Source organism: Heliconius melpomene, chromosome 16 (assembly GCF_056956725.1).
Source record: "Heliconius melpomene rosina isolate 202511_hmr_F chromosome 16, ASM5695672v1, whole genome shotgun sequence".
NCBI lineage: Eukaryota > Metazoa > Arthropoda > Insecta > Lepidoptera > Nymphalidae > Heliconius > Heliconius melpomene.
In genome coordinates, this window is record NC_140404.1 from 7,429,314 (window position 1) to 7,450,408 (window position 21,095).

General features: G+C 32.9%; 1 protein-coding gene and 1 non-coding gene across 2 annotated transcripts in view; one reads left to right on the top strand and one right to left on the bottom strand.

Moving 5' to 3' along the window:
- The window catches only part of LOC146530879 (uncharacterized), a 50,520-nt gene that overhangs the window by 1,338 nt on the left and 28,087 nt on the right, over positions 1 to 21,095 (bottom strand). Inside the window, exons 2-5 of the mRNA XM_085199277.1 lie at positions 3,722 to 3,920; positions 2,529 to 2,754; positions 548 to 721; positions 28 to 259 (exon numbers count right to left, since the gene is read on the bottom strand). Coding sequence (XP_085055403.1) covers positions 28 to 259; positions 548 to 721; positions 2,529 to 2,754; positions 3,722 to 3,892 — 803 coding nt within the window. The 5' untranslated portion in view covers positions 3,893 to 3,920. The remainder of the gene's footprint in view (positions 1 to 27; positions 260 to 547; positions 722 to 2,528; positions 2,755 to 3,721; positions 3,921 to 21,095) is intronic.
- On the top strand, positions 1,909 to 1,979 carry TRNAG-CCC (transfer RNA glycine (anticodon CCC)). The gene has a single exon. It is a non-coding gene; the product is annotated as a tRNA-Gly (tRNA).

Here is a 21,095-nt window from a genome sequence, read left to right on the forward strand (position 1 = left end):
CCAAAATAAAATAAAATTTACTAATACCTCGAAGGTTGGCTAATCGGGGCAAGTTGGACGGGAGGAGCATATATCTCAGCGGCAGATAAATCGGGGGCGTGTAAAAGTACAACGTTTAATCTCCGCGCGCGTAGTGAAGTCCGTAAGGCTCTGGCCGCCCCCCAGGTACCCCACCTGACGGCTGCCGCACCTGCGCTGCCTTCACTAAGGTCCCCATCGAGACGGGATAGGCTTTCGCATGCTGTGTCTGATGTTAGTCCTGTAATAAAATAAGATCTTGAAAATCAATACAAATATGTTATGAAGGATTATTTAGTTCAAAATCTGAATGTGTATCATAAAATTTATAGCATTAAAATTTTTTGTCTGGTTCAAATGAAATCCTCTCTATGGAATATGTAACGTACTTAGGTACTTGTTTGTAATATTGACCAATTATTATTAATTGAGGCCGTCGTATACCCAATGCCTCGAAAAATTCGGCGGAAATTCTGACACTAGGTTCCCTCATTCAAAGTCAGGTATCATGTATTAAGTAGGGACCTACCGATATAAAACAGTCGTCCAGCATAAGGATGGTCAGAAGCAGCTGCTGCCAGCAACGGTGAGAAGGTCCTAGCTACTCTCAGAGCACCGAGGACGTTGCTTCGCAGAGCACTCTCCCAGCAAGCTGCGCCGCCACGGCCACTGCTGCCCGCCGTGTTTATGACTGCCCATACACCTGTATAATTAAATAACAATTTAAACCACTCACTCTTGGTGACACAACATGTGAAAATTGAGTACGGTACGGTCAACAAGTTGTGGCAGCCGTGAAGTTGTTTTTTTTTACTTTTTCTCATTGTTTCAAATTTAAAATAACGAAACGGCCACGACGTGTCGCCCTTACTATAAATAAAATTACAGATAAAAAATATTATTGATGTTAATTGTTATTTTAAGTAGGTATAGGTAGTATATAGAAATAAAAAAAAATGCCTACCAAATGGATATGAAGAGTTTTACTGTAGAAACTCTAAGCAACTATACAGTTTTTAAAATTTAGGACATTTTGCTTCATATTTCACTTCTGATCTAGTATAGCGTTAACACTGAAGAGCCTTACGTGTTAGAGTAGCTTTATCTTGTCACGTAATGACCTATGATACGTACGCTCTTCAGTATACGATTATAAGAAGGCCTTTTGAGCGGTATACTTAGTTATACGATAACTATATCTAGCACTGTTTGTTTAAAAAATACAATTCTGGTTAAAATTCTTATGTTATATACTATATCTGTAATAAAAAACTGTTGACATTTTAAAACTCTTGTTTTATTTATTTTGTGGCACTCTGTACCCCGCATACAGCAAGGTAGGCAAAGAAAACCAAGTGTTAACACACTTCGTTCCCCATTTTCTGGTGAAACCTGGAGGCATTGCGTATTGACTGGCGAAACTCAACGCCGCGCTGTCTCAACACCAAAGCGAAGAAATGATAAAATTAAATATTCAATTTCCACGATTGAGAATCGAACCCACAACCTGTCGCGCTTACAGTCACACTGTGCGCTGTGCTATTCTTATATTCTTTTTGATTTCGAATGAACTAGCATTCTAGCCAAAGTGTCATCTATGAACATAATGCCTTATTACTTAGTAAGATCTAACTTGCAGATAACCCTTATCGCCAATACTGCTTCTGCTTGGTACCCTGAGTTAACTACGCATTACATAACTGCTCTTACAGTCGATAGATGGCACTAACTTCCCATATTAGTTCCTTATATTATTACTTAACTAATATGAACACTAAATATGGTTGCGAAATAATACTAAGAATTAAGAAATGTGTAAAATTATTAAAATGTTAAATAAATTGACTTGAATAACATGAAGTATATATAACTTTGACCTAATGGTGATAAGCACTGCTGGTGTAGTGGTATCATGCAAGATTCCCATTCTTGCGACCCGGGTTCGATTCCCGGGCAGTGCAGCTTTCTTTTTGTGACGAAATACATTTTTTTTCAATTTAAAATGATATTATGGGCACAAAGAAATAATAAAAAAGTCTTACATTCCCTGGTGAAAAGCCTTTGTGATGATAGTTTGGATTAAGACTACAATCTATATAGTACAAGTTTAATTAGCAGTTCCAGCTGTTGCTGTTATAATCCAAAGATTATGTGAATAATCAAATAAATATGTGTCCTAGCTTAAACTTTACAGCTAAATAATAACTGGGGCTGAACCATTTCCATTGATTCCATAATACCATGTTCACAATTCCATTTTACCATGACAACAGGTCTATGTAAGATAGCAAAGTTTTCAAGAACCAGGGTGGATTCCACCCTCAAAAAAGGTTCAACCACCACAAATCAGCCAAGTGCGAGTTGGGATATGAACTCACTTACGATCAGATAATAATAATAGTCACTACCAAGTTGCAGTATTAACAACTATATATCTTCAGCCTATCAACCGCTATAGCTAATATGATAGAAAAGTGTGAACCCATTCAAGAAATGAAAATTTAAGCTACCATGTTCCCCCGCAGGTAAATGCTGAGCGGTCGCTCTCGCCGCCTCTTCCAATAAATCTTCTCTTGCTACGTCCAGCTCCAAGGTCGCTAATCTTGGAGGTGGCTGGTCCTCAGGAGTGGACGCGACGTGGGCTTGTAGCCATGATTCCGCTAGCCGAGCACCGAGTCCTCCTTGCCGACATCCTGCTATTACTCGCCAACCCTTGCCGCTTAGGTACGTTGCTATCTGTTGGATGAATAATAATTAATATGTAAATATAATGTAGAATGTTATGAATTATGAACTTGATTTTTTTTTCATTTTCACGCATATGTCAATATGCGGTATAGAGTAGGCAGAGAGAGCCTAGTGTTAAGACACTCCATTCCCCAATTTCCGAATTCTTTCTTACCAGAGCTAAGAAATAAAAATATCAATTATTTAATTTGCTCGAGTGGGAATCGAGCCCACGACCTGACTCTGCACTTCTACTGTTCTCATTGATAAAAATGCTCACAATAATATTTATTCTATCAGTTCATCTCTAACATAAAGAAGAGAGCTTAGCAGAGATAATTAAAACTCTCTCTCTCAAGTTGTTACACAAATGCTAAACCAAAATAGTAAACACTAAAACCCATATTAAACAAACACTATCACATCCAGCCCAGGCTTTAGCACAGGTTCTGTGATAAGCACAGTGGCACTGGTAAAATGATTTACACAGTGCCGCCGAGGTGCTTCCAATAAATCTAATCGTGTTCAATCCCCAGTGGCGTGGTTGTCGCTATAAATCCTTCTTTGTTTAAACTAGGTATATACAAGTCTAATAAGCATTTATTTTCTGTTATGATATATGGGTTTTAGTGACTTTAATTTATTGTTAAATATATGTTTGTTTTTTGTAATTATTCAGTAAGTAAAATAAATATATTCGTATTGTTTTTCAACTCTACGCTGTATCCCGCGTGTAGCAAGGTGGGCAGCCTAGTGTTAATTCGCTCGCTACTATCCGCTGTAATCTGGAGGGATTTTTCGAAGAAAATTCATATGTTACAAGTATATAAGATTTTTTGCTGTAGCGAAAATGAAAGTTCTAAAAGATCCAACTCAAAATTCGTCAGATTTCCAAAAACTAACAATAAATAAAATAATTCTAATGTTATATGAGTTAGTAGGTACTTTCTTAATACTATTTGTACTATTTACATACCTGTAGTCCAAGAGCGGAGTCCACGGAAGTGACAAGAACAGTTTTCGCACTGTCAACAGGAGAGACCTCAGCCACTCTGACTTTACGCAGTAAGTAGAGAAGCAACGCGCCGACTATAGAGCACAACGCCGCCAGCTGCAGCCCCAGGGACAACCACGTGAGAGGGTCCATTTTACAACGAGTGCATTATATCAATTATCTGGAAAGGAAAATGATAGGATTAAGGAATTTGCAATTTTATCGTTTTTTTTAGCTTCATACCATATCCTGCAAATAGCAGAGTAGGCATAGGGACGGTAGTGTCAAGGCACTCCGTTCCTCTTTTTTCCCTTCTTTTTGAGGCATTGTTCAAAAGTTGCAAGTTTCAAAATAAATATTAATTCGCGTGAAATTTGACTTAAAACTGGTTTACAATATTAGACATCTTATAATACCTATTAATTATATTTAGACAAGTCTAATATCTTTGCTATTGCTAAATGTAAATTAATTGGAACATTAATGTATAATTTATTTGTCAACAGTCTACCGAGCGTCTACAGTTTAGTAAACAAATCACACAAAGGCGTTGTAATTCATGCTCGAGAATTACTTCTGTACAGTGCAGTCAACGAGTTGTGGCCACACTGAACTAAGCTGTAGATAGCTGCACAGATTTAATTTTTAGGATTTTTCTTACTTTTGATTATTTTGTTCTCGAGAGATCAATGCGCTAAAATTTTAGAAAACTGAAGTAAAATTTAGAACGGTCACGACTGGTTGACCGTACTGTACAATAGAGGTCTCGTGCAAGATGCAAATGAATTCGCACCCAGTACTTGCGTCAACCTGTGGAGTACCTTTTTGTGTATAACAAACTACGTCATTAAGCTCAGTTTTAAACAATGCTTTTATGGCGTATTATATTTTTCATAGAAAAATAGGATTTTTGGTTTGTATTAGTGTTTTAGGTATTTCAATTTAAATATTTATTATGTCTGTGTTATTTTAACGTTAGTCTTTTTGCGTTATTCCGTTTAGAAGGTAAACAGAACCTAGAGTCAAGACACTCCAGTCTCTATTTTTAAGTGGAGGATTAACGAAACGCACATATTTTTGTTTTGTATGAAATATATAACTAATAAATTTTAAACGTTACGTTGGTATTTTAACTTTAAATTATTTCGCTTGCGAGTTCGCGGTTTCATGCTATTCTGGTGTGGTTTTAACAAACATAACATTGGCTGTTTAGCTATTGTTTTTGTTAAATTTGTTTTTGTAGAATGTACTACACTCTAATACTTTCAACAGTCGGTAATTTTATAATATTTTTTTGTAAAGTAAAAGGTGTGGGTTCGATACCTATTCGAGGATTTGAAATATTTAATATTTTCATTTTCTCGCTCTGGTAATGAGATAAAACGCGGCGTTTAGTTCCGCTACTCAACACGCAATGTCTTTAGAATTCGGTGCAAAATAAAGAACGGAAGTGTTTTAACACTAGGTTCACAGGTTCCATCTGCGTACTTTGCTATTTGCGGGCTACACCATGGAACTAAAAAAAATATGCTTAAAATCTTTCTAACGTCTTGCATAGTTGATTTTACAAAACATCTTTCAAAAAGTCTTCTTAATAGCATTTAAATGAAAAACTCAATTGAAATTGAATATTTTTTACTAGGTATTCTATTCCGTGTTTAAAGATGACAAAAGAACAATAAGTAGATCGGAGTAATCGCGTAAATTTACGGTTAAACCAAATGGCTTATTGTAATTGTTAATATAAGATCCTTTTCTATTACAAATTAATTTATATAAATCTAGAGCTAAGATTTTAATTAAAAGTCGTTCAACCAATCACAATAATCACCATCTTTTAAATATCGTGTTTATTTATATTTTTCTTACAATACAGTTATGGGTTCGATCCTCACTCGGGGAAATGGAATATTTATTCAAATTTATATATTCATTTCTTAGCTCTGGTGTTCGCAAAGCGCGGCGTTGAGTTCCGCCACTCAAAACGCAATGTCTCTAGAATACGGCGGAAAATGGGGAACAGAGTGGAACTAGGTTTATAGCGTGAATCTGTTACACTATATTTGTAGTATTATTGTTTTTAGATAACAATCAAAAGAATTATTTGAAATATTTAAATATTTCAAATCTACTTAAGTCAGCCAAAAGGAACAAACACTTGCACTTTCTCTACAATGCTAAAACGAACAAAAACAGTTTCGCGCTTTCTTAAGCGGAAAGTTATTATATACGAGTATTTTACTATATTAATTGTTATACGATTACGTTATTATTTAGAAATATTTGTAAAGATTGTAACTATAGATATTAATAATTAGCATAACGTAGTTGTAAGATTAAAATTTAATTATTATTATAATTTATACTTTTTTTCAGCTTTACTTCTGTACGGATTATCCAATTTTCGCCCATAATTGAATAAATTTCGGGTTGAATGTCAAACCCAACGCCATATTTCTCCTTAACAGTTAGGATAAATCAAAATAATTTATTGCTTTGAATGGAAATCGAACTCACTATCACGTTCGTACAGTCAGATGCTACCTTACTGCACCCTTGCTCCTCTGCGCCACGACTGGCCTCTAAATAATAATATTTATATTACTGTCAATTAGATTTGCAGTTCCTTGATATCTAAATTAAATAAACTACTTCCATACACTTGTTTAATTTGTTTTATTCATGATTGACATCTGTTTTCTTATGTTTTTAAATAATTCATAGTAAAAATATCGTACGAGTAATCGAGTATAACTTGCTACGTCTCGCTTTAAAGAGTATAACGGTGTAAGCTTACATTTTCTAGAACCAACATTTTGTACTAAAGTACTTGTATATGGAACTTTGGTTTAGTTATTGGAATATGTTGAATTACTTTAAATATTAGAATTCTCTATGATATAATTAGTAATGATAATATAAATATTTAAAATTATAAGCCTCAAGCCTTGTTAACTGCTAACATGTAAAAAAACACTATAATTTTATAATTAAAGCAAGAGAAAGCAGAACCGGTTGTTTACATTTTATGACATAGAATATACATAATATATTTTTATTCGGGGCACAAGTGTGCTTCAAAATCGACTGGGTGTGGGTTTGATCCCCACTCGAGGAAAGGAAATATTTATTTAAATTTATATTTTGCCGTCGAGATATTCTGTTGTCGAGACAAAACGCGACGTTGAGTTCCGCCAACACGCAATGCCTTCAGAATTCGACGGAAAGTGGAGAACGGAGTATCTTATCACGACGTTCCCTCCCAGCTGTGTGCGGGATAGAGCGTAAAGCTGATTTAAATATTATTAATTAATGTTCTTATATCTTTAATTGGAGAACGGAAATATATGCGTGAACGTTCAATTCAATTAGTTAAGACGCCACAGCGAAAAAACGAAAATATTGAATATTTAACTTCCTCGAATGGGACTCGAACTCACAACCTGTGGCGTTCACAGGCACGCGCTTGTGCTTCTGCGCTACGGCTGGCCTCAAGACCACCAATTTATTAAATAACCAAAATAATTTTTACATAATTTTCTTTATCATTATCATCTTAGGAGTAAGTGTTAAAATAATTAACGTAGAACTTAAGATATAATAGCGATCGTTATCACGACATGATGCGACGATCGTTCGATAAAAACGTGGGTAAAGTTTCATTGTCCATTGTTTCTTTATACTTCTAAGAAGTGTAGAGAAGTTCATGGCCAAATTTTTACGAAGTAATACGTTTTTATTTACATACGTTTACGTATTTGTTTCACATGTTAAATTTATATATATGAGATATTTAATTAGAAAACGAAATACTTTTAGTAAATTATGGAACATTATTGCAAAAAAAAATTTACTAGATTTTTAATTAAATTGAAAAAATATCTTATTTCTTATATTATTTGGTAATATAATCTTAATACATTTAATTAATACATTCAATAATAAATTTAATCTTTAAATAATGCCTCTAGAATTTACAATCTTAATTAAGAAAAAAAATTGAATGTAGAGTAAAGAAACTTTTGAATGTAGAGTAAAGAAACGAGATGAATGAATGTTATAAAAGCATAACAAAAAAAGTATCTTATTACAACATTATAATTCCTAATCTTTTTATTCTATAATATATGGAATTATTTAATTAGTCTGTATCCGATAGCTTTCGTTACGCTAATGGCAACAAGAAGTCAGGAATGTAAGTTTTTTCTCGATTAGATATTACGGTGTCAGTCAAGTTGATTCAGGGCAAACTACTAACGAAGGCAACTTGTTCTTACTTACAGTGTATACTTACTGAGTGCCTATTTATGGTGAGAGGAAAAAAATATAGAACAAAATTATATTTAGTACTTTTAGGCAGTAATTGCGGCATAAGTTTCCGTTTAAGTTTTTTATTGAATATTATATGAAAAATATGTATGTAAGTGTGTATTTTAATAAAAAAATATTTAGAGAGAAGTAAAAATATCTAAAGAATATAAATTTATGATTTTAAAATTGTTTATTGGTCTGTTGGTCTCTTTATCTTTTTGAACTGGCATATCTACGGAAGTATTACTATTTTAAATGAGAATTTCTTTGTTATATAGCTATCAAGACAGGATATGGATTATAATTAATATCCAACACTAGCGCTGATGTAGAACCATAACAGTTCAGCTAAGTAATAAGAAATCAGGCAAAGTCTTAGCATAAGTTAGTTGTAGCGATTCTGGACAGCGTCTTAATGTACACATGACGATTATGAGTTCGATATTCTACGCAGAAAAATATATGTCTAAATTGAGTGACCCCCCAACCCCCAAAATTGAGTCAACCCCCAAATTGAGTGGAAAAAAGAGAACGCGATTCCATGATAACTTATTAATCACTACAGACAGTATCTACAGTAGACATTTTTTAAGCAAACTCATAAAAAATAATATTAATTTAACTCTAATACCTAAACGTTTCTAAATCTAACGAAATCCACATTATTTGATCTGTAAATAAAAAAAAACCATTCCGTCAGTAAAGCCAATATCGGAATGCATACAAATGCAATAAGATATCAGTAAATTCACAGCATATAAGGCAATATTTCACAATCCATGTTAGTACTTGTAAGGGATTTGTACATGAAATATGAAATATGATAAGTCCCCTTCTCTAGAACACGTGGTTGGATTTCAGCGATTATAAACTGATACGCGATCTTATATGATAAAATTTCGCGTGAAATTTAATGAGCCTTGAAATGTTTTAGTCATTTGGAAGCTTACTGTTTTGGGTTTTTGTGGAGTTTTCTAAACGTGCAGGTGCCCAGCGTGAAATAATTTAAGTTTAACTTTTTCAAATTGTCTTCTGATTTTTTTAAAATTATATTACGTTCTTAAATATATCAAATATAATATCAGCTTCACGTTTTTTCGCGCATAGCACGATAGACAGAAAATTTAGTGCTAATTTCTCCGTTTACCATTTTCCGTCCAATTTTCGAAACATTGCATGTTGAGTGGCGGAACTTAACGCCACGTTTTTTCTATCACAGCGGGAATTAAAACAATTCATTAATTATGTATAATATTATAGTCTGATTCCTTTGAGTGGTAATCGAACCCACGATCATGGCTTTTATAGTTTGACATTGTCCTATTGCTCTATGACGACCACTGAAATTTTGCGCGAAGTGTATTTTACAATATATATCAGAATTATGGTATAATGTGTTAACAATTAAAATAAAATAAAAGATATTAAATAGTAACTAATGTTAATGAGATGCTTAAAAAGACTAGCACACTTATCTTAGATAGCAGCAATACGAGGTAAAATAGAAAGGAAAATTATGAAATATCTTAACTTACAACTTAATTTACATTTAAAACATTTAAATAAAACATATATTTTGCAACTAACAAGTAGAATTTTAATTTAAAAAATACTTATATGTGTTTTAAAATACTCACATTTAATTTTACAACCGGTTCGTACGATAAAACCTCTAGTACTAAACCAGAGTTGGTAAGCTATAAAGAAGGTGTTAAATTTAGCTGAACATGACTAGACTCCAGCTAACTACACCGCTTTTATTTTCTTTTCTCACTTAAAATGACTCGAGGATATTTTGAACTTCGCAATTCTTGGTAAGTGCTGATGGTGGTTGATACGTAAACATGATATCTCATTTTATTTGCCAAGTGCTAAATCAGCTTCACGCTGTATCCCGCACACAGTAGGGTTGACAGAGGGAACATAGTGTTAAAACACTCTCACTTCCCTTTCTTCACTTTCCGCTGAATTAATCGAGGCATTGCGTATTGTGTGGTGGAACTCTATGGCGAGCTTTTGCATTGATAGCATAGGGAAAAAATTAAAATATTAATTCATTTCCTCGAGTGGAGATTGAACCTATAACCGTCGCGTTACAGTCACACCCTTGTGCCTGCCCAGTGGACTTGTTTAATTACTATAACTAATGTTCAGTCTTAATTTAATCACTATATTTACTTCAAGATACGAGTAAAATATACCTAATGCGAAATTTAATACCATCGTGGTGCAGTGTTGTAACACTAGGTTCCCAGGTTCCCTCTGCCTACCTTGCTATGTGTGAACCAAAATATATGATAGTGTTTGCTAGATGAATAATTCAATTTTTATTTTCTTAATATCTTCAATACAGAATTGATGAACTGAAACAATACTTCTCTTTGAATAAGCTATTATTGGTTGTTGTTCATTGTTTTATTGTTCGTAGTGTTGTGCTATATCTGCCTCTTACTCATTGCTATTCTTAAATCATTAATACTCAATTAAAGGATATTTTTTGAACAAATTTAAGGTTTTATATTTGATGTAAAATCAGTCAGTCAGTTAGTTGAGGCCACTAGGACAGAGGTACGAAGTGTGACTGTAAACGTAACAGGTTTTGGGATCGATTCCCATTCGAGAAAATGAAATATTTAATATTGTCATTTAGTAAAATGTATATTGTTAGTGTTATTTACTAATAGCAGAGGTGAAAACTAAGGCTTTGAGTATAATTTATTAAGCACTTTATTTTTATTAACACATCTAAGCCGTTCTCCATTTTCCGCAACTCTGAAGGCATTGCCTGTTGAATGACGGTACTCAACGCCGTGCTTTGCAAAATATTAAATACCTCATTCATTTCCTGTCCTGCAGTGACCTGATCTGTCGCGCAAGCCTCTAAGGACTTTGTTTCAGGTTTTTTTTTGGTCCTCGTACCCAAGCCCGATTATTACAGGTTTTGTCAACGAAGTCAATGTTGCGATTTATTTCAATGTAGACGAACCACCGTTGCCCAACGCTTTCCTTATAACGCTACTGTCGCGTGTGGTCCAAAAATATTGAAAATATAATTTTTAAAGTGTTTTTTTTATGACTATGTTTTTATATAGGTAGACATCGTATTTTAATATTATAAAATGTCTTTCTTCAAAATTAAGATTTTATGAACTTCTTCAGATATTGTATAATATGATTTTGTTGTAGTTTTACATCACTAAGTTCTACAACAATTAATATTTTTTTGAATATAAGTAAAATAATATATGTATATGTACAAACATTTTAATCGTAGATATAATCTTTAATAATACTATTTATTATAAGATTATGCAAGCAAGAATTTATTTTTCTTTTATATATTGTAACTATAATAAACATGTGCTGAAGTATCTAGCTTTATACTCACTAGAACAGAACTAGATAATTTGCACAAGTACAATTTTAAAATTAAAATAATAAAATGTAAAGTAAAAAATACAAATAGGCATACACAAATTATATAATAATTTCAGTGTTCAGTTCCGCACTCAACACGCATTGCCTCGAGAATTCGGCAAAAATAGGATGAATAGAAGTTTCTTAATGAGAACGAATTGTCTTAACACTAAGTTCCCAGGTTCCTTCTACTTACCCTGCTATGTGATAGAGCGTAAAGCTAAAAAAAAAGCCTCTTATACCTTAGACCACATCGAAATACCAACTTGACAGATATTGATATGCATAGAGCACGCCACAGCCTACGCGTCCTCGTACGATATGCATTAAAATGTTTTACACTCGTATTGTGTTATTGTGACACCATGCACTTGATAAGTATATCATAATTATTATATTACATAACTCTCTACTTCATAGACTTTTTAATTTTACTTTCTATATATATCAATATTTTTTATTATTTTAAAATCCTTTTAATATTGATCAAAAGCCTAGACTACGATTTTATTAAGAAAGAGCTGATTTTTTTTCAGCTTCGCGCTGTATGCTGCGTGTAGCACATAGTGTTAGGGCACTCCGTTCCCTACTGTCCGCCAAAATGTTGCAGCATTGCTTTTTGAGAGATGGAACTCTTTAATTAATATAAATACATAATAAGTCATTCTCTCAAGTGACGATCAAACCTACAACCCCCACGTTTACAGTCACACGCCTGGGCCACTGCGCCACCAAACACCAATTTTTGAGTATTTATTTGCTGTAAATATACTATTTTGGGTTTGTTTTAAAATAAATAATAAAATAGAATTGCTTCTGTTGTAAAGATATCAGGGCGTATTTTATTGCATGACGTCTCTATTGTTTGTTTGTAGAGTCCATGTCGCGGGTGTCAAGTGAAAGTCAAGAAAGTATCGGAACGGAGTGGACATTGAAATATACGCGAATGGAAAAGTTAAATATTGTATAAATATTTAACAGCAGGTTTATAGTTCAGTTCAAAGTGTTATGGTTAATATTAGAGTAAATAAGTTCAGTTCTTATCGTAGAAGTATTTTTATTGAATGGTTTCATCATATGAATTTGTCTATCTATATTTATTTTTTATATTTGACAGATATTTAGAGCAGAGCAAAAAAAGTTTATTAATTATAGATTTCCTTTCAATTTTCTGTCTCTTTAAACATGATTTTTGTGCTATGATTGATATTTTATTATAAAAAAATATTTCATAGATAAAAAACTAGGTTAACACTAGGTTCCTTTTGCCTGCTCTACTATATGCAGGATTCAGGGTAAAGCTTTTTTTTTCATAGATAAAAATACTCACAGAACTCCCGTTCGCAGTGATTAAAGTATGTCATCAAAACTGTAGTGTCCTTTAAATTCGCTTTTTCAAAATGAAACAAGCTTTTATTTTCAGAATGTTTTACTGAAATCAGTGCGGCTGTAGTTTGTGTAACGCTAACGTATTCTGGTCACGTTCAGATTAAAAAGAGAGCCAGAGTGAAGACTGAATGAAAATTCGTTACATTCGACTATATACATAGAACAATTGTTATACGATTTAATCAAATTAAATAGTGCTTATCGAATTCGATTTTTTATTTTATGTTAAATGGTTTTTTTTTAATTAAAATTCTCCTTATTTTCACATATTCATTTCATTTTGCGGGACAAAGTACAAGTAGAGAAAATGCATGCAATGACACTTTGGCTCTGCGTAGAGACGTCTCTTCGCTGTGCGTTCTCTATCGCATTTATCATGGTGAGTGTTCTGAAGAACTGTTTGACCTGTTACCTGCCGCCGGATTTTCTAACCGCACAGCACGTCACAAACTTAAATATCATCCACACCATCTGGATGCGTGGCACTCCACTACTGTGCGGTTTCGTAGGAATTTCATTCCACGCGCCACCGAACTGTGGAATAGCCTACCCGCGGCAGTGTTTCCAGGTCGGTACGATATGGGTACCTTCAAAAAGCGCGTCTATCTCCACCTCAAAGGCCGGCAACGCACCTGTAGCTCCTCTGGTGCTGCACGGGGTCGTGGGCGGCGGTGATCATCATCAGGTAACCCGAACGCTCGTTTGCCTTGTCCTTTTTCCATAAAAAAAAAAAAAATGCAGAGAGACGTCTATTGAAGAGTTTTCGATCCTAGCTAGGGGAATTTCCCTTTTATCCTCGCTATCCACTTTTTATCCAAAGTAAACGTATTTCTATTATTCCTTTGTATCTCAAAAAAAAACTAACATATTATTATATCATTAAGTTACAAAAACCATTAAAATTAACATTATTCTAACCATTTAATCAATTACAACTATTACAAACGACATGTTAGTACTCAATCGTTCCATATCTCTTAATCTCGGGTAAACATCCGATCGTCGACCTTCCAAGGTAATTGTCCTGAGGAGGCGTAGCGAAGAATGGGAGGAAATGAGGCCAAACTTTATAGCTCGTGTGTACATATGTGTGTACGGGCCTAATGTAGTTATTGTGTAGTTGACGTCGACGTATATTGTAAACGGTAAGTGGAAGCCATTTTGTTCGTATCGTTTTAACTTTTAAGTATTTAAGATGTTTTTTTGTGTTGCTTTTTCTTTTTTTTTTTGTTCGTTAACTCTGTTTAAAATATAAGTGAATATGTGTGTGTTTCCCAACTCAACACACAGTGTTTCCAGAATTAGGTGGAAAGTGGGGAACGGAGTGTCTTAACTCTGGGCTCCCCATACTTACCCTGCTGTGTGCGGATATAGCATGAAGCTAATTTGATTTTGATATTATTTATTATAACTTAAATATTTTAGGGTATATGTACCTATATATTATTTTCTATGCATTTTTATAGAAATTAATATAAAATTTATATGACAGAATTTAAATAATCAGAACCGAATTGACCTTTGGTGAAAGTGAAGGGACAAAAGTTAAAAGTTGATTTATATTATAGAAAATTGATTATATAACAGTTGCCAGTAGATAGTTATACAACTGGTATAAGATTAATCATTATATTTAGAAAGTCAATAAACATTAAAATAGAAGAATATGAAATTTACGATTGTATGAATATTAATAAACGGTTAAAAGCATGTTATATTATTTAAAATAATAACTTAGGCTTGACTATTATTATTGTGACTGAGAGTTCCAATTCCACAAATGTGTGTATATTTTAAATTTTGGTGGCATATTGAGAAATCTTTTTTAATCTCTTTCGATATGTAAATCGAGAATAAAGAAATTAAAGAAAAGTTAATATATTACAATATAAAAACAAACAATTTACTATAGAATTTATTAGTTGCAGGAATTCTACTACTTATTGCAGCACGCTTTTTTGAACATCGATCACCGCGGCGTCAAGCACCGTGTAATAACCGGTTATTGTCGATAATACTACATGTGTCTTTATAGTTTCTAAATAACTATTTACAATCATATAAATTGATATATATGTATATATTATACAAAAATAAATAAATAGCATGGCTTTAAGCCATTTTACTTTAAGCCAACAAAAAAGACTAAAATAATATTATGTTTCTGAAATGATATAATGTTAAAAAAATAATATTAGTTAAAGTATTGGTTAGGTACAAGCGGGCGAAGCCGCACGGGGGGCGCTAGCTTAATATAAGTATAATATGTAATAATGTTGAAATATAGTAAATTTATGTCTTTGCATTTCTACAGTTAATAAGCCGTAATTAATTCATAGCTAATTATAAGTTATAATTACTCGTTTCTTATTAATTACCAGTCGTGGCGCAGGGGCTCAAGTATGTGACTGTAATGACTGGCTGTCGGGTCGATTCCCTTTCGAGGAAATTAAATATTTAATATTTTCATTTCTTGGCTCTGGTGTCGAGGCAAACCGCGGCGTTGAGTCCCGCTACTCAACATGCAATGGCTCCAGAATTCGGTGGCGTCAAAATGTATCGCAGCCTTCTGTGTGCGAGATATAACGAGAAACTGTTTTTTTTTCTTATTAATTTTTTTTTTCTTTTTTTTCCCTAGGCTACACCATCCCATTGTTGGGCAAAGGCCTCTCTCCACTTCTTCCATCCCGGTCTATTTAGGGCTATTGAGCACCAGTCAGGCCTATAATAGTCCAGCTTGTCCCGCCATCTCCGTTTTGGTCTGCCGATTCTCTTTTTAGAGCTTGGAATCCATCTGGTAGATGATTTCGCCCAAGACTCTTCAGGCATGCGGCAGACGTGTCCGGCCCAGTCCCATTTCAGCATAGCGGCTTTCATGCCCACGTCAGCGATTTTTTTTTATTAATTATATTAATTAAAATATATTTAGACACCATTCATACATGTTAATTTTAGTGGGACTAAAATAATCTTTTATTCAAAAGGAGCATTCCTAAAGGAAACATTAAGACAAAAACATTCTTGGTTTTATTATCAGTTATTTGTGGTACTATTTGGAAGCTCTCCGCATGAGGCGGTGATAAAACAAGCTGTGACAGCGGGATGTTTACTTAAAAGCATTTTGGAAACTCTTGTACGAATAGAGTTTTATTTAGTCTTATTGAATGTGATGGGTGCAAATTAGAACACCGATTGGGGTTTTTTTTATATGTTTTGTATATAGTATGTAAGTTTCCTTAACTACGTTGAATTCCAACATTTAAATTCTTTAAATTATATACAAAATAAAAATACAATTTTAATTTACCTACTCCGCTTTGTGTTAATAGTACCTACCTGAAAATAAAAAGAAAAAATTATGGAATATTTTTACATGGCACAAATTACACCTATTATTAGATCTAACTAAAAATGGGAATCTGGACATATAATAGAATCAAATACAAAAAAATCCTATTAACCTAATTTTTAAATGTTAAACGTCTCATCCTTCAAGGATTCTTAAACATCTAAACAATCGTAAAACATAATGCATACAATACCAGTAAGAATTCGTGAGCGACCGAGTAGAGTCGATAAGCCACTCCCATGCATTCCAACGTCATGGTTGACTTACATTTCCATTTAAATAATAGGATGGATTCACACATGTTGTACTTGTATGTCTGTTTGTGATGTCAACGACACTGAATTTTGATTGTGCTTGCTATTTTAACTGTGTAATAGCCTAAGATATTAATTAGGCTTAGTTATTATAAAGGAAATAAATTATTGTAAACATTTTTATAGTAAGAGGACAGGAAAAACAATTGCGAAAAGCTCCTAAAATGATAAAGGTATTATTTATTTACATATATGATATGGGGAAAGTTCGTAAAAATATTTATATATAAAACAAAAATAGCTTTAAATAATATAATAATAAATTGTTCTTTTATTTTTTCAAAACAATTGAACTCTTATAGAAATTACGATAATTTTCACATTGGAAACGTATTATAAGTGTGCTTTAAACATAACTCTTGTCTAATCATGCTATTAAATAACTGATTGAGTAATTTGAACGGGCGAAGCCGCGAGCGTGTCTTTAGTTATTAAATTAAATATAATTATTAATTTTGAAGTCATTCCAAAATATGAAATGAGTGAATTCGTGTTAACATTACAGTAAATGTCACTTGTAAGTCAAGTCGGTTGTATTACGAAAGGTAAGCTTTAAGGTTCTCATAAATTAACATACCCGACTCAAGTTCATTATTGACAATTACCATTAGGTTCATAAATCAGAATATTAATAGGTTGTTATATAATAAAGAGGAGTAAAGGACGGAGAATTGCAAGCTTATAATATATGTATGTATAGGATTTTTTCTTTTTTTTTTAATCATGCATAGATTTATAATCTAATAAACAGCATATACAAGATATCTTAAGTTTACATACCACCAGGACAAAAAAAACATAATTGTTACAAAGTTACAAAAAAAAAACATTTACTTTGGCTAATAATTTAAACAATTCATAATTGCTCGGAAGTGGTAAAAATAAAAATGAAAAAGTCTAAACCCTAAAAGCACCTCAAAAACGCTACGAAAATATTTTTATTTCAAATTCCTTAAACTATAATTTGAACGGGCATTGTTTTAAAACGAAGTAGTTTTCTCTACGAAAAAGTCATAATAAAAATAAACAAAGAATAGAATTGAACTGAATAATGCATTTTTTAAAACTATTTTCATATTTCACTTTAAAAAATACGAAAAGCTTATTTTTCATGAAATAAATATCGTTGTACATATTTAATATAAATATTTTTCTTAATAATTTTATTGTTTTGAATTATTTAATTTATTCTTAATTATATATTGTCATCTCGACTAATTAAATAAAATAATTAGAGATCATTGCCCTACAAAAAGCAATTCTTAGTTATAATATCCTAAAAAAAAATTTAGAATTTAATTAAATATAACGTTAAAATGGTCATCGAGTCAGTTAGTTTGTAAACAACATCTGTTACGCGGTCGTGTGGCGGTTAATAATGCTTAGAAAGTTTTATATTTGTCACTGTACTGTGAAAGTGCCGCGAATCCACCTGCATGACGCGTCCGTGGTCGCGAGGAAACATTTTGCACGGACCACGATTGGTTGTTGATTGTCTTATCTCTTTATGTAAAGATAGATAGATAGATAGATTGTAACTTTTTTAGATATGTTGTTTTTTAGATAATTGCTTATTTTTTTATTATTAATATTGCTAATATTTTCTTAAGGTTTCATTTTTATTTTATAAGTAGATTTAGTACATAGGAGTAAAAAATATGTAGATCTCGATAGAATTTATAATTTGTCTACTTTTACTCGTATTCAAGTAAATCCTATTTTGGAATATGGTCATATACACTTTCACAGTTGGCTTGTTATCTTTATTCTTCTTATTTGCGTAGTGTGTAGAGACCGTTTAAAAACAAGTTTCACTGTGTATTTTTTTGTTATTTTGTCTTAGAAAGTCTACATGTCAGGTGGAAAATTTGAACTCAAACTTTGAGGTTTAAATACGCTTTTTTTAACTTCTCAATCAAAATTTTACTATTGTTTCGCGCCAGCCGTGGCGCAGGGACACAAATGTGCGACTGTAAGTACGACAGGTTGTGGGTTTGATTTCCATTCGAGAGAATGAAATATTTAATATTTTCATTTATTGCTCTGTAATGAGGTAAAGGAGGCTTTAATTTGCCCCTCGGCCGTTGAATACGAAATATCTCCAGAATTCGGCGGAAAGTGAGGAACGGAAGTGTCTAAATGGCACCGAAGTGTTTCAACACTAGCTTTCCAGGTTCCCTCCTTGATACAGCGAGAAGTTAATAAAATACAAATAGGTATATTAATAAGAAAATTTTACTTGGCAAAAGATAGCGTTTCATAATAGATTGTGTCATAAATAAGTTTTACAGAAGCCACGCCGAGATTGCATACTAAGTAGGTTAGATAAACTAAATTGGATGTTGATATAGTCTAAATGCAAAAATAGACGTCTCGTATAGCAAACACCTAAACTTTTTAGCAGAGGACTTGGTAAAAAAGGAGAATATCTACGTTATTTTAACTGCGATATCTCAAACCCTATATAGGAAGCATTTATATTTTCTTATGAATATGTATATATTTCATAATATCTTAGGATATAATGCTTTCTTATTTACACATGAAATTACGACAGTTGATGGAACTATTGAATGACTTCGTTCGTAGAACTTAGTAATACCACAAATATTATTATACATTAAAAATATTTTTAAAAAAATTATCACGTTAGTAGTTTAAAGAAAATATGATAATATCAAGAATGGGGAACCTAGTGTTAAGACACTACTATTTTTCGTCGAATTTTCGAGGCATTATTTGTTGAGTAGCGGAACCTACCAGAGCGAAGAAATTACAATATTAATCCGAGCATGCGCGTATCTAGGAGATATTTTCCAGACCATTCTCAGTTGGGCGCAGCCCACCCGGCCTCCCCTCTTCCTATGCCCATGAACCCAAGTGGAAATCGAACCCACAACCATTACGTTACAGTCACACCTTGTACAAATAATACAAAATATTAAAATTAGAGCCATATATTATTTCAATTTACAAAGATTCCGTGACGATAAGTGTTAAAACGATTGCTGTAAGAAACAATCGTAGCATAATAACAGCGGCAAGTAATAAACCCGTGGGAGGGTCTACCGTGTATGCAATTATAATTAAACGCAGTCAAGGTTACGACTAACGACTCGCGTCGTAGTCATTTTCTTAGATATATATAAAACTACTAGTAGTTTTTTTTAAAAAAAAAGAACGCGGCATTCAAATTAGACACTCAGCCCGCAATGCTTCCAGAATATAACGAAAAATGGGGAAGGGGGTGTTTAAGGTTCACCCTACTCTGCGTGCAGGATACAGCGTGAAGCTGATAAAAAAATATAACAATTCAAATGTAAGCCAATTATCTATCGGTCGCCAAATCACGGGGGTATTTACATGAAGACGAAGAACAGGAAAATAGCTAGTTCTCACGAACGTACGGAAATGTAAATATCAAGAGCCTTTCAGAGTTGCCAATTTGTTGGTATATGAGAGCGTACATGCTGTGAGATTTTTACCAATTTGTCAGCACTCCCATGAGTTTTGTGTCGTTGCCAAAAAGTAAAGAATGCTCTAACTTGTCAACTATAATAGATTTTTCTTTGATACCGGTAACTTACGATGCCAGTCGTGGCGCAGGGGCGGCTGTAAACGCGGCAGCTTGTAGATTCGATTCCCATTCGAGAAATGTAATATTAAATATTTTCATTTCCTCGCTCCTGGTAACGAGACAATGCGGCGTTGAGTTACGCAAAAAAATTGAAGCAATAATCGCACTAAGCATACGAGTTACCGGCATGCCAGTACTTTGTATAATATTGTATAACCTACCATCACATAAGCTGTATCATGGTCATTAAACTTGATTTGTGTTTTATAAGATGTTAGCCTTGTGTATAAAATAAATATGAATACTAAATATACTTTTAAAATAACTTTAAAATAAAGATATATTCATATAGTAAAAACGTAAAATAATTTCGCAATATAATTTTATTTAAGTATATACAATAGAGACACATTGTTATTGTGAAGTTTGAACACCAATTACATACTTGTATTTAATGTATAATTTTGTATATAATTATAATACTATTTAAAACTTTAAATTTTAAATCAACTTACATATTGAAAAAAAAACACTAAATATACAGGTTGCTCTAAATAATGAAATTACTTTTTACTTTGAATCAGTTTCACGCTGTATCCCGCACACAGCATGGTGGGCCAAGGGAACCTAGTGTTACGACACTCCGTTCCCCACTTTCCGCCGAATTCGGATTGCGCTTTGTTCTTATTACATTCTTAGTACATTATGCATAAAGAATGCGACAAACCGTTAACGTCTATAGTTAGTTCAAGAATATGACATAATAAGCATAGAAGAATTATGTTTATTTTCCTTCAGTGCCAAGCAATTTTCGATCTTCCGATTTGCGGTAAGAGAATTACCATTCGGATGCAATCTAAAGGGCAGTATTTTCAGCTACTACTTCAATAATAGTTTTCTAAACATTGAATAACACGTACATTTCACTTCCACATTTATAAAACAATTGTGGTAATATTGACAATTATCAGCAAGAAAAGTAGCAATATTAATAACAAT